The sequence below is a fragment of the Alexandromys fortis genome, unplaced genomic scaffold (genome assembly GCF_014885135.2).
Source record: "Alexandromys fortis isolate MF-2015 unplaced genomic scaffold, M_Fortis_MF-2015_v1.1 scaffold_71, whole genome shotgun sequence".
NCBI lineage: Eukaryota > Metazoa > Chordata > Mammalia > Rodentia > Cricetidae > Alexandromys > Alexandromys fortis.
The window spans coordinates 213,659-228,790 of NW_026067954.1; the positions used below are offsets into that span (position 1 = coordinate 213,659).

The 15,132-nt window shown below is 35.7% G+C and overlaps 1 protein-coding gene across 1 annotated transcript in view; it reads right to left on the reverse strand.

The window, feature by feature from the left end:
- Nucleotides 1-15,132, reverse strand: part of LOC126507301 (netrin receptor DCC-like) — a gene marked incomplete at its 3' end in the record, with an annotated part of 711,778 nt that overhangs the window by 211,552 nt on the left and 485,094 nt on the right. Inside the window, exons 4-5 of the mRNA XM_050151578.1 lie at nucleotides 4,325-4,475; nucleotides 2,764-2,900 (exon numbers count right to left, since the gene is read on the reverse strand). Of these exons, the coding sequence (XP_050007535.1) occupies nucleotides 2,764-2,900; nucleotides 4,325-4,475 (288 nt within the window). The remainder of the gene's footprint in view (nucleotides 1-2,763; nucleotides 2,901-4,324; nucleotides 4,476-15,132) is intronic.

Sequence of the window (15,132 nt, forward strand, 5' to 3'; positions counted from 1 at the left end):
ACACATTTGAATAACCTCGATAACAAGGATCGCTTCTCTTCACTGCATACATTCCTAAAAGGCAATAAATTCTGTTTTCAAATAAACAATATGCTAGAGAGACACTAACTTTGTATTAGGACAGTCTGACACCTTATAAAACACTTTCTAATGGAACATTTGTCTTCAGAGCTAAGATTAGTCACAACCAACTTCTTTATTAAATCAAGCTTTAGGTAGTTGTTTTCAGTCATAAAATGTCTATGGGAGATGATTAAAATACATACCCCGTTACCATGGTGATTTCTTAGAAACAAAAAATAAATGAAATGAAAATACAAATATTAAGATATAAACATAGATCTTATATTTGTTAAGAAAATTCAAGATACTTCCAAAAGACATACTTGTTTTGTAACCTATAAGCAGATTTTTGGAAAGAGAATTATTTATAATAAAGCCATTAATTTAGTGGTAAGAAGCCACTGACTATAAATAAAGCAATCTCATTCATTGATTTGTATCTGTACACAGAGCATAAGCATAGACTTCCTGCTTACAAGGGGTTCCCGCCAAACAAAGACATATGCTTACATAAATACTTAAATACCAAGAAAATTGGTTGTAACTTTAAAAAAAAACTGAAAATATGATTGTCTAGTAAAAACCAACTAAAAAGAAATTTGGAAACTAAAGTTTAAATCATAAATTAAATAAAAATGAAAATGTAATGCCACAAAGATGTAAATTTTGAAAAGGAGATTCCATGATAGGTAATTGTGAGGTAAGGAAATGAAACATTCACTCTAGAGGTAGGAAAAGATTCACTCTAACTAAGAATCTAAACTCTTAGACTGTTGATGAGAGTTTAAACAGGTCTGCATTCCTTTGGAAGTAAATAAATAAATATTTAGTGATTTGGTCTCTGAGTGTGTGTGTGTGTGTGTGTGTATTACATATCAACTCTAATTTAACAACCCATAAGGTTCAAATTTCTCAAAAGAAAATTCAGAAGAATATCCAAAACTACACAGGGACACAGAGAAGATACTGGGTCATCTTTAAGAGAAAACACAACTCCTGTAATAAGCATTCACCTCACGTAGGTGGAGTTTATGTGGCTTTGCTCTAATTCACAGCTAGTTTAGAAAAACAAAGACTAAGACATCTCAAATAACACATACATTCTTTGAAATGGCTGCTGCTCAGAGGATTGCTGTATCCCAATGAGCTAAACAAGCCTGTTTGCTCACTGGCAGCCTAATCTATGTAGGACGTCGTTTAAGAACTAGCCTTGTTTGGGACTGGAGAGATGGCTCAATTGTTAAGGGCACTGATTGTTGCACACAAATGGCATGTTCCACCTTCTCTATAACTTGAGTACCAAGGCTTCTGACATGTTCACACAAAGAAACATTCATATAAAACATCAATGACTATAAAATCAAAAGAAATAATAATAACTTATCCTTTGGTCTCATCCTTTGTATAAAAATTCCAGTACGTTTCAGTCTAATAAGTTCATATAAAACTTGACTTTATCTACACGTAATCTAAATTCTAGCTTATTATATGACCACATTCATCAAGTGATCAGTAAAGATCACATTGCATAGCAATACATGTCATGGTATCTTGATATTACAAATGCTTTATTTTCTTTGTAATACTGAAATAAGAAGTACTATTAAATTAGAATGTTGGCAGCTTGAAGGCTGTTAGTATTTTACCTAAGGTAATGCTATCTCTAAATCTAAATAACTTATACCATTTTCCCCTTTGTTATTTAGAATTTAAATTTCAATGAGTAAATAAGCAACCCACCATCTATCCTATTATCTTTCCCCTAGGCTTTAAAGTTCAAAGCAAAATGAATGTCATAGCTACATGATACAGCTCAGCAAATTGTCACATTTTATAACTCCTTATTATCTTTTAATATCTACAGAATAATTTATAAAGAGCCTCTGTTTTTCTTAGATTTTTAAAAATACAAAAGACCTTATTCAGTAGGAAAAAGTGAAAAACTAGTAAACATTTTTGTCACATACAGGAAAAAGAAAAAAATATATTAATTTATCTTCTCCAAGTACATAATTGAGGGCAAAATAGATAAAACAAATTTCAAGACATGATAAGACATTCATTTGTCTGAGCTGGGACCACAGATCATTATTCTTAATTTTCAGTAAGTTGTAGGTGTTCCTGCCTTCCTGAAGGACATAAATCCATCCATGTTGCTTAAACTCTTTAAATTGCATTCTTCCTATGGAAAGTTTTTCTTAAGCATATTGGATTTTAGTTGTTTACTTTCAACACAACACCTACAGTTATTCCATATTAATAAATCAATCTTCTCAGCACACTGAATTTAATGTCAGAGACATTATTTCAAGTATCATCAGCTTTTCCACTCGTGAACACTTTTATATAATTTCTACAATTTTTTCATCATTTATTTTCTGTGTATATGATATTTTTAGAACTCTCCATTGTTATTCAACACATCTGCTCATTAACACTTTGGGGAACTTTTCAGTACATCACTAAAATAATTAAAGCAAGAAGTAATATATGTGACTTTTAATCAATAAGCAAATATTCAAACACTGCATTTAACCCTTGTGCAATTAATCAAAGCCTAGCAAGAGCATGCACAGAATACTGGAACCTTTCAATTTCACACTAATAAATACGGGAAGCCATCAGTGACAAGCACTTAAAATGTTATAGCGGTATATTTTGAAGGGTGGAATGTAAACTAATCTCCCATCACTGACTTACCCAAAACTGTGAGCTCTGCAGAGGCACTAATATTCTCATTCTTATATGTGATAACACAGGTATAGGTTCCGCTGTCGTCATCTGTCACATTAGAGATGAGCAAATTGCTTCCACCCAACAACGAATACTTTTTAGACCTGTAAGACAGAGGCCGCATGCAAGGAGATGGTCAGTTAACATAGTCGAGCATTAGGCAAGACCCTCAGAAGTGCTCCTGAATCCAACGAATGTTCACATTGTACAGATGGACAGATCAAATCCCTATGTCATCAAGGATCCATATCTCACCCCTTGAACTAGTATTAATTCAAGGTAAACTTCCATCAGGAAGCTCTGTGTATTAATTCAGGGATTAACTAAATTAAATGTAATACCAATGCATTACAGTTACAGAATAAATGTAATAACCTATAGAACGATAAGAAATTTCTATTCTAAAACTAATAAAAAGAATTTTCAAAATAATCTAGTGTGATTCTTTCATTTTAAGTCACAGGGCCTCAAGGTGAAAAAAAAATGGTTCTCCAGGGTGGAGATCAATGTCTCCTACTCTGACATGTAACTCAGTCACTATTTAAAAAGTCACACTCCAACTGAACCAAGAGCATCTGCCTGTATCAACGTGAGCAGTCGCCAGATTTCCTGTATGCCTTCATGACCTCAGAAACACTGTGAAGGCATCCTGTGTCTTATTGTTGCCTAAATGCTTACTTAAATTGGACAAAATTTAAACAATAATTTATGATCTGTGCACGTATCTCATCACAGAAATTAAATGTGTTAAAAGGAGTATAGCAGTCATTCTAATCAATGAGCTTAATTTCTTAAGTGGGAGCCATTTAATCAGGGTGGTTCTGACTAAGTACTCCAATTAAGTATCAACTTGATTTCTAACTCACTTATTATTAATCTTGGGCTAATCCAATTTGAGCCATGCTCTCCAGCACTATGTTATATTTATATAAATATAAGATAATTAATAATATCTTATCCCATAAGTCATATGAATAAAAACAGGCACATTAGGAACTAAAATATCTATGCAGATCTTAAGACGATAGGTATGTAACACATTAAACTGAAGAAATGCTTTCTTTTCTGTCTTCACTATTATTGAAATGTAATTGGCAATGTTAAATTGTTTATATCTATGGTATGCCATGAGGTTATTTTATATATGGAATGTGAAATATGTGCATATGCATATAATATGAAATGATTTCCACAAGTTAGGTAACCTGTGTATATGTGCGCATGCATGAGTATGCATGTGGGCATGCATTGTGTTATGAACATATAAGATCTACCGTCTCAGGAATGTTCCTGTGATGACATCATCTGAATGTTCTTGCATCTCTATATGCTAATTTACTTTCCCTTCACAACTAAAGCCATGAGCTTTTACTTCTTTCCTTATCATATATTCCCAATAATTAAATATCATGCCAAAGATTTTGAAAACAAATCTAATTATTTTGAGAAAACAGGAATGTTTGGTGCCTATCAGAAAGTAAAAGGCAATAGTACATAGTTCCCTAGGGTCCAGGTGTGTTTGTAATACCTCAGTTGGATAACCTCCTCGCCCCGTAACCAGGTGAAACTTGGCGGAGGGTAGCCAGAAACACAACACTCCAGGACAGCATCTTTTCCTTCAATGGCTACTACGTTGGACGGTCTTTGCAGAAAATATAGCTGTCTATGCAGCCCTGGATCTATGGAAAGAAAACACAGGGTCATATATCACACGAAAAAATTGCAGCTAGAATCGTATGTGTCATTGGTATGATGTAAGATAATGAAGAATAAAGCTAGAAAAGTAGAAGAATGCCAAGAAAATTTGAGGATAAAGTTCTAAAAGAGTTTCTCTACTCCAAGAATGTAGAATCCTGGTATTAGAATATTCTTAGCTGCTAAGAAATCAAAACATAAGGTAAGCGACATAAGGTAGACATTATGGATCCTTATTAGGCTCCAGGCTATGTCTTCATTGGTGAAACAAAACAATATTATCAGTAACTTGTCTACATGTTAGCGTCAAAAAATGTTAACGGTTCACTTGGTCTGCAACAACCTTGATTCTCCTTTCTTCTGCTTTCTAAAAATCACTTTTATGTACTGAAAAGTAAGATAAACATGTTGGAATGGTTTTAGATAGCCTATGAACAGTGTATGAAAATATACAATTTTTAGGTGAATATTTGATGCTTAAGTGTTTTTTGTTTGTTTTTTAAAAATAAATCAGGCTATGGTGTAGCTTTGTTTTCACTGTAAAATCTTTCTAAAGAGTGAGCTTGTCCCATTGCTAAGAATGTGCGTGAATGAGGAAATCAAGCTCCATCTAGTTCATCTCTCACAGTACGTCGTGTGTATATGTGTCATCCATGTTTACTAGCACGGATAAACTTATAAACTTTATTCTTATCTACACATGAAACAAGCAGAAACTCAGAGCCTAAGCAAAGGCTCAACACTCAAGAAGTCCTCTTGAGACGGATGAGAACCCCTTCTCATTATGTGATTTCCAGGAACCATGCCTGGAGAGCAATCAATCAAAACAATTGCCTTTTTGTCTGGCCTAATCTGCTCATCAATGTCCATCTCAGTTGATTTATTAAAGATATATTACTAAGTTTCTTCATTCCCATAAAATCTACATCCCTTTAGGAAAGGTTAATCAAGGGTGTAACTTAATGAAATATGTAGAATTAACTTGTCAGTAATACTGTTTTTCTCAAAAGTAAAATCTGAATGTAAAGAAGGTGAGAGGTGATGGTGTCTTATATCCAGGAGAGAGGTGAACAGAGAGTCACTGAATGACATTAGCTGCCACCAGGCCATAGAGTAGGCTGCTGCTGATCTCAAAGGCAATCATTTGTCAAGGACCTGGAATGTATTTGAACACATTATTGTCCTAGCCACATTCAACCTCACACTGAGTATGGGTCGTAGAAGAAAAACAAATTACTGGGATAGTAATTTTCATCTTTAATATTCTGTGTATAGAAATTTAATTCTATATATAGAAATTTTCTCAGTCTTCCTACATCTGTCTCTGGTAGTTTCAACAAGATTAATAAATCATCTTCACAATAAAAAGATTCAAAACAGTTTTCCAGGTGTGTTAATTGTGGTTAAACCAGGGCTGTTGAAAAATGCCTCAAAACTTTTGAAATACACAGAATTGCACATCCTATTTCTCCTCACAAAGGTGACTTTTCAAATAAACAAATATGGTTCATAAGATAATACTGCCTAAGGAAATTATTTTCTGAAATGGGCAAATCCCCACATGGAGCATTGTATGTAGATGTACTTACAAAGGCCAATGATTCATTCAGACACAACCCCTCACCACCTGTTTCCAGGAATACCGTTCCTATACATGCTATACAAGACTGCTAAGACTCACCCAGGGGCGGTCTGCTTGCTTTCATTTGCTACCTAAAGGAAATTTTACCTGGCTTGTTGTACAGGTAAATTATTTACCAACCAAGAAATAAATATGGCAACTCAAATTATTGTGTGTTATTTTATCAGAAAGCACAACCACAACATAAAATAAAACAGGGGTAGTTCCTCAGTGTCCGGTCCCCATCTTTTGCCACCATCTTCCCTGTTATGAACATGTTACATTAGTGTACATTGTTGTTGCCAAGGTTAAGACAGTTATTCAATTATTCCCATAGTTTAAACTAGGGCTAATTATTTTATATAGGCTTGTATAAATTCAATTCATATCCATCATTAGAGTATGCCGTTTCTTTACTTATTCATCTTTTCTCTATTAGCCCTGCTTTAAATCTTAAGTGATAACTAATCACTTCCCTACTTACACTGTTGAACATTTGCGAGAATTGAAATTATTTGCATTTTCTCTGTGTTAAGGTTTTACCTGAGTAACATGACAGATTATAGGTTAAGTAGTATTATTCATATTAATAGTTATCAATCATATTATATAGTATCATTTTAAACTGTGCTTTTTAAATTCAGTATTATATCCTTAATATTTCTTCATTTTGTGCCTGCTAACTGGCCCTTGTTGTTTGATAGTATGTAATTGTATCAGCATGCCCAACTTTTGTAGTTCTCCGGTTGAAGAATAATTTAGTTTCTCTCAGTGTTTGAAGTCTAGGAACAAATCTTCTACTAATATGTATAGATTCTAAGTACTGTTATTTGACCGTTTCACTCATATACACAATGCATACTGATCACACTCCTGCCCCACTCCTTCCCCCTTACCATCCCTATCCAACTCCCTATGTCCCTAAAACTCTACTTCTCATGTTTTGTTTGGTGACCCACTGAGTTTAACTAGGCCTATCCAAGTTGGCTTGGAGCTACTCTCTGGAGCTGATCAATATAGCATTAGTCCACAACTGGAGACAATAAAATCTCACTCCCAGAAGCCACCAGCAGCCAGTAGTTCAGTAGTAAAGGCCATGACTGGGTATTGACAGGGCCTCGCTAGGGTCTTATCAGTGCATATAACTGCAGTTAGGAGCTCATAATAACAATGTACACATCAAGCCTAGATGACGGCATTTCATTGTGCTTTACCCTGTCATCTAGCTCTTAAATGCTTTCTGCCTCTCTTCTGCAATGTTCTCAGAGCCTGAAAGGTATAAATGTCTCGTTTAGAGATGAGTCCAGTGACTCAGAACAGAATTCCTAAATTGTGTGATAAAACTATGTTTATCTTTGGAGAAAACTTCCAGATTTCTTCCAAAGTGATAGCCTAGTTTTCGTTTCTGCCAGGTCCTGGAATGTTTTGTGTTCTGTCATGGTAATAGGTGTGGGTGACCTTTCCCTTGTGCTATGTTCTCATTGTGTGTTTTCTTTGGTGAATGTTTGCTACAGTCTTTTGGCTGATTTTGATTGGCTTGGTGGTAGTGTTTGACTATTGCTTTAAAAAATGTTCATTATATATTTTGGAGATAGGCCCTTTTACTAATGTGAGTTATGAAAATATGCTTCTAAGACATGGCCTTTTTGTTTGTTCATAGAGTAGGAATTCTGAATTTTAAAATACCTATCATACTTTTCTTTTCATTTTTTAATGTATGATATCTGAAAATCCATGATCGTATCCAAGCCTACCACCTGGACTTCCTACAGTATCTTCTAGAAACGTTAACATTTTGTATTTCACATTTAGGCTAATGATCTATTTTGAGCTCATTGTTTTCCAATTGTCCCAACTCACCTTTCATGAAAAGATTTTTTTCTTTTTTTTTAAATTTGTTCCATTGTCAAGGATCTACTCTGTAGAATCTAACTGTGAGAGTTATTTTCTGTTCTTCTGTTCATAACCCTGTTTTCTGTCAGTTCCTACTATCTTCCTACTGAAAAGAAACAAAAGACTTAAAGCCAGATACTGACATCTGCCTGCTTACTTCTTCTGCATTGTGCTTACAATGTAGCCTCTTCCCAGCACAAGTTGAGAGTGTATTTGTTAACTTCCAGAAACCACTTGGTGGGATGTAAGTCTTTTTTTTTTTTTTTTTTTTTTTCAGTGTACTTGTAGTTTGACATCATGGGGTTCATATAGTCACCAAAGAATCTTCTAAACCTCTTTCAACATTCAATATATCCCCGTTTAATCCATCCTGTTCTGACCTATTTGGGTATTATCAGAACCCTTGTAGCTTCACAAATATTGGGGTTTGTAACCCTGGGTATATTTATAAAACACTACTAATGTTTACTATAAACATACAATTTCAATTCTCAAAATATATCTCTCTGTATTTCATCTAATGAATTTAAATTTTAAGGACATTCCTCCAAATTCTGATAGACATTTTCTCAAACAGTGAGTACTTGGTATGTTCTTCAAATCCTCATCAGATTAAGTGTCAGCAAAAAAAAAATACTTGGAGCTCCTCCCACCAGAAATGAGTGACTCTTTCACAGCGCTACATTCTGAAGTGACTCTGTGTTTTGCTTAGATCAGAAGGTTGTAGAGTAGTTGCTCTGTATGGGTCGAGAACTAAAAATTTATAAAGACTTTCCTTCTGTCATTGCCCTCAGCGTCTACCTGGAGAGCAACAGAAACCATGGATGGCGATGGAGGTCTTGTTGACCATCCCAAACCCAACTGCCAGACTATGAAGACAACAATCATAAGTGAGCCTCCCAAAACAGGAACTGCTGCAAGGCACTACAAAACCAAAGAGTCAATAAATCTTCCCCTGTCTTAAGAGATTACATTTTCTTAGTTATTCTACAATAAAACAACACCAAAACACACACATAACAGTTAAAACACAACAACCCATTTACACAATTTAAAATATTCACTGGCCATTGTGGTTATTGTCTTTGTTTGATTTGGGGATTTCATAATGTTAAGATGATCTGGTTATCGATAGAGACAATATTCAAATTCATTATCTCCCCCTCCTTTTTTTAGAAGCTTTAAAGTGAAGATTTTAAAGAATCGTTGGTAAAACCATATCTGCATTTTAAAATTAGCAGAATAAAGACGATTGTGGAGGTTAACTGTGTGTGATAGACCTGCAGGGGGTTTGCATTTTCACCTTTAAATTTTTTCATATTTTCTAAAGGTTTTTAAAATGGCATGTAGTATTTTTAGAGTGAAGAGTTATTTTAAACTCTACTGTGGCAAGGTGTATAGAAATTTCACAAAGAGAAAAAAAAGCATCCTAAAAGTTAGCGACTAAAAAACACCAGGCAAATATTTAAAAGCAAATGAAAATCCTCCCTCTAAGCGCTATAGTAGTTTAATGGGAAAACTAAAAATTTAGATTATAACTCTTATTGTCTAAATTGACTTTAATTACAAAGAGGATGGAATTAGAAATTAATGATAAATATCACTTGTGTTCCAGCTGTATCAGCAGTAACTAATCAAGTCCTTGTGGAGTTATACAGGAAATAGAACATGTGAAATGTTTTAATAACATACCTAAAGTAATGGGGGTTTGATATGGGATTCCCCTCTGTATGCTGTGATTAACACTGATTAATAAAGAAACTCTTTGGGCCTATAGTAGAGCTATAGGGGAACAGAGCTAGGTGGGCAAAACTGAAGTGAATGCTGGGAGAAAGAAAGCAGAGTCAAAAGAACACCATGGAGCTGCCAGAGGAAAAAGATGCAGGCTGCCAGCTGGAACCTTGCCGATAGGCCACGAACCTCGGGGTAAAATATAAAATAATAGGAATGTTTAATTTAATATGTAAAAGCTTGCTAGGAATGTGCTAGAGTCATTGGCCAAGCACTGTTTAAAATAATATAGTTTCTGTGTGATTGTTTTGGGAGTGTGGGTGGCCGGGAATAAACAAGCAGCCTCCTACAACAGGGGGTGAGTTTATTATTATGTCCAGATCACGGGGACCCTCCCCCAAAAGAACACAGTAGAAACTGAATCCTGTATGTAAAAGCAACAAGTCTTTACTTGAAGCTCAATCTTGTTCTCTCTGTCTGTCCAATGAAGCCATGAGAGCAGAGAGCACTGAGCCTAGTTGGGGTTGGATTTTTTATCCTAGTAGAGGTAGGAACTAGGGGATTTCTAAGGTTCAGGAGCCCTGATTGGCTGACATCTATCTAGGGATGTCTTGGTGAAAGGGAACAGGTGTGTGTTGAGCTAAAGAACATTTGGAGGAACTGGGCATGGCTTGTTTCTTAAAGAGACAGAACAGCTCATTACATCTACAATGGTTGAAACCTTAGGTATCATCCCCTTGCATGCTGATTGGTCCATTTCTGGTGGTGCCTGGGTGGTCTCACTTTGTGCTCTTTCCTGGAGTAAGGTGTTGCCTTCGGATAAACTGAAACTCAGGCCTGCTTTTTGGCTGGTCTTTATTGAGCCTGTCATTGCAGTAGTGTAGCCAACCTGCAGCTTGGGTCCCACAGACAAGTCAGTTAAACTTAAGTCTTAGTTAATAGGAATCTGCTGCTGCTGATGTAATAAACCAATGAAACAGAATTAATAAACCCGGGCTTATTCTGAGCAAAGCATTCCTGAGTAGACCCAGGGGAAGTTGAGGAGACCAGGAGGGGAACCAAGAGGTGGGGCTTTTAAAGCCCTCAGGGGTGGAGCCAATGATGGTAGGCTTTCTCAGGTGGAGTCTATATTGAGACAACTCCACAGAAAGGAGCTTGGGGTGGAGCTCCCACCTGAACATTCCAGACTCTTTGGGTATATAAATGCCAGGAGCTGGAGTGAAGCCTTTACTCAAACAATGTCAATATAAGTTTTTAAAGTGATATCTTATAAATTGGATAAGAGGATGTATTGTTATCTATTAAACTGTACATACACTTCAGAGAGTTTTAGAGGTTTAAAATCTTTTAAAATAAAATTTGGAAAGAGTGTAAGTGTGATTACGAGATACCAAATTGGGCAATTGTTCCGCATTAAAACTAATGAAAATTTTTCCTTAAAAATGTTCATATCAATAACTACAAAGAAACTTTCTGTAATATAAAACTCATGAATAAGTATGTACAAAATTACATGACTTGTGATTCTAAATCGATTGTAATGATCATAATCTGCTTCAATTAAAACCCAGTTTAGGTTTTGCTGTTGAAAGAAAAATGCTAATGTTGCCATGGTTCTGCTTCTTTTTTGTTGTTGTTGTTCTTTCTTCTTTTTTTTTTAAACCCGTTTTTCTGCCATCAGAGTGGCAGAATAGTGAAGTCTTAGGAACCAAGAGAGTGGTATGTAAACACAGAAGCAGAAAATTATCACAGGGTGATACATATGCATAGTTCTCCCTGGGCCTACAGTGATGCCTTGGATCACTGAAAGACCTCATAGTAATTTATTGCTTTTGACTGTTTGGCCCACATTATCTAGTCCTTTCACTTCTTTTGAAATGGAAATCTTGGCCTACTTTAGCTTCATTGGTTCTCTGAATTGGAGGGGACTATTCTAAAATCATTATAAAGGGAATTGCATGATGTGGTCAAGCCAGAATCTGAAACTGTGGGCTACTACTGAGTGCTCCAAAGAATTCTCTTCAGATAGCTGAACCTTACAAAATGAACATTTCAAGACACAGTGCAGGAGAAGGAGGAATAGGGTTGCTATGGAAAATGGATAAAAAAAAAATTAAAAATAAGTGTAGCATGATTTTCTAACAAAAATAATACAGTAGTAGTTTTATACTATTATAAATATTTGAATGAATAGCTTGATTAAAAATAACTTGCTTCTTAGCTGAACCATAGTGGTGCATGCCTTTTATCCCAGCACTCGGGAGGCAGAGGCAAGCAGATCTCAGTGAGTTTGTGGTCAGCCTGGTTGAATAACAAAAAACAAAAAACAAAACTTGGTTTTTACGATGAATTTTTTCATTCATACAGTTCTCATAGGTACTTTTGTTGCATTGCATGTAAATAGTTCAATTTCAAATAGGTATGTAGCTGTCAAAGGCACATTTTGAAAAACTTTCAGATGACTATAGAACTATCATTTAACACTATACCAAATCCTAGCAACCAGTTTCTTGACTGTTAGTTGTGATGTGAAATCTAAGATGATATCAATAAATATTTGGTACTGTCGTATATTAAATAAAACTCACTGGCTCATCTTGTCCTTGAATGAATCATTTATTGATGTATGATTTTGTCACACCAGTCGATGGTAATTTGGAATAGTATGCTATTTTAGCCAGAACTTCCAACTTTTGACATGTATCATTATAGAAAAAATATTCATTAGTTACTATTACCAGCAATCCCATCAAAAATGACTATTAATGTAGGAAAGCTGTTAAACTACCAGTAAAATACACAAGTTTTTCAAATTTCTATTTTTTTCGTAGGAGCTTGAATTTCATTCTTGGTAGACAATATCATTTTTATTCAAGTGACTCATTCAAATTTTTCAATTTTGATTAAATATATAGCAAGTATCCGTGTCTGAAAAATATCATCTTCTTTTGATTGTCTTTTCAAATCAAGCTAACATTCCATAAGGGGAACAATCAAACGGTAGTTCGTTCTGTTTGGAGTTCAAGTTATCACAGAAGTATTTCCTGTTAAAGTACACTGGCTGCACTATGACGTCCTTCCTATGCATTTTCTCCCCAGGAGATGGAATATAAAACCAAACTGAACCATTGGATCTCAAGGATAGAGCTACAGAAGGCTTCGTATTTATTACTGATTCATCAAGAGCATTCTTAGGCACCATGTCGAAACAGCAGAGACTGTGGCACTAACGTTCTGACCACACAGGTTCCCTCAAGGAACTTATAATCCATTAACCATTCTTTGAGGCCCTGCAGAGACACATTGGAAGCACAATCATCATGAAATAACTGAGATTACATTTCCTACCAATACAAGAACCGTTTTATATCGATCATAAAGAAACTGATGATACTACTCTTTCCCCCTCTTCCTCTACTTCCTTTTGCCATTCCTTTCCTCCTCTTGCTTCTCCTTCTCCTTTTTCTTATCATTATTATCCCTACTTTCATCATGTAAAATAGTGAAAGCTCAAAAATTTCAAAAAGAAGAGGCACATGGCCTCACTGCAGCTTAATAGACCATGGCTTGCTGATATCCATGAGACATCTGCCAGTATCTAAAGAGAAACAGTGGAGGAGAAGTGGATGCAGCAGGGGGTGGGAGGATAACTGGGAAGAGGAGGGAGCAGAAGCTTAATTTATGATATAAAACCAAGAATTTTTTTTAGTTTTTTTTTTTATCTAATCGTAACTATTCAGGAAAAATCTATTTAGAGTGCTATTCCTTGATCCTCTAGAATCAGATACTATGACCCAATGCCTATGATTAATATACTCAGAAATAAAACCCAACATCTATCGCCATTATTCACTGATACAAGAGTTAGACAAAAGATTTATTGGTGCAACTGGAGAAGAGGTATTTTCGAGTGGCATTTTCTGAAACAGTACTGTCTGGCATTGCCATGGTCAAACTGAGTATGAGCCTCAGCACGAGCAAGATTTCACTCTTCACTCTCTTCTCACTCTTGGGATAGATTTTTCCCAATAGGCTAAGTCTTTGCTGTAGGAGTCCCTCACAGCTAAGCCTGCAGTTGTGGCACACACCCATAATCAACAATCAGGGAGACAGAGACGGGTGGATCTCTGTGAGTTCAAGGTCAGGCTGGTCTACAGAGTGAGAAACCCTGTCTTAATATCCTCACAGCAAATGACTAGTTTGACCATGTAAGTTACCTGACTGCAGCTGATATTTAGAGCCAAAGGAAACTCTATTGTAATTCTCTTACATCACAGAACATGGTGCCGAGGATTCTGGATAAGTGGGTGTGAGTATTTACTCTGTGATGATAGCCTCCCCTGGATGGGACCATTTTCCAGAGCTATTATTTAAGAACCTTACCATTAAAGTCTTGTGCTGATTCTGAAGAATAACTGAGGCATGGGAAAATTAAATTATGGTTTGTTGGAATCTGTGTCAGCAAGAAAAAAAAATCACCAGTTTTCTCAGCTTAATAACTGTCACGCTTTAAATAACTAGTAATAGTTTTAATTTCCTATGCACAACCTCCTTTCCCCATTGTAAACTCTTTGGTGTGCTTTATTACAATCGTACCTGGTTGGGCTACTATAGGGTGATTCTTCTCATTTCTGCTCAGACACAAGAGTTATAAATTCACTGAATTTCTCATGGTTCCCTGTATGGGAATTCTCAGCTTCAGGTTAAACTGCCATTTACCTGCTGACTGCTCTGCCTTTGTCCTTCCAGCTAGGCTTCCACAGGTCTGCATGTCTCAAACAGCATCAGGTTTATGCTATAATAGCTCAGAGAGAAATTTTCCCTGGCATTCCTCCCAATTCTTCCTTTAGAATTTTGGATTTTTGTTTGCTTGCTTGTTTTCCTTAGTTTTCTTTAAACCAAGCTAATCTCAACAGATTGCAAAACTTATAATGTATTTCATGAAAAACTTTTTTAAAAAATCCATCACGCTGTGAACTAGGAACTTTGAACACAGGAAAGCAAAGAGCTGTTTTCTCAGGAGCTGTTCTTCACTCTGAGATTCTATCATTTTCTTGCCTTATTTACACTAATTTGGTACTAAAAATGACATTTTCTCTGTAAATATTCCTACATCTGTTCAAATTTCCTCTTTCTTTTTCCATGAACGCACACTTACTGCTATTTGTGGTTAGATTTGGAAGAAAGGGGAACATCTATTCTTGTCAGTACCGTATGGCTTAGTCCCTTCTGTCCCTCGAAAATTTTGGTTCGATGATTACTGAAGCAGGTCTGAAGGAAGTGATTTTTCATTTTTAGAACGGTTTAATTTTTTTTTCAGATGACTTTAGAACGCTAGGAAACAAATGTTGCCATCATGATGTGTCAAAGTCAATTTAGAGAATCAAACATCTTCA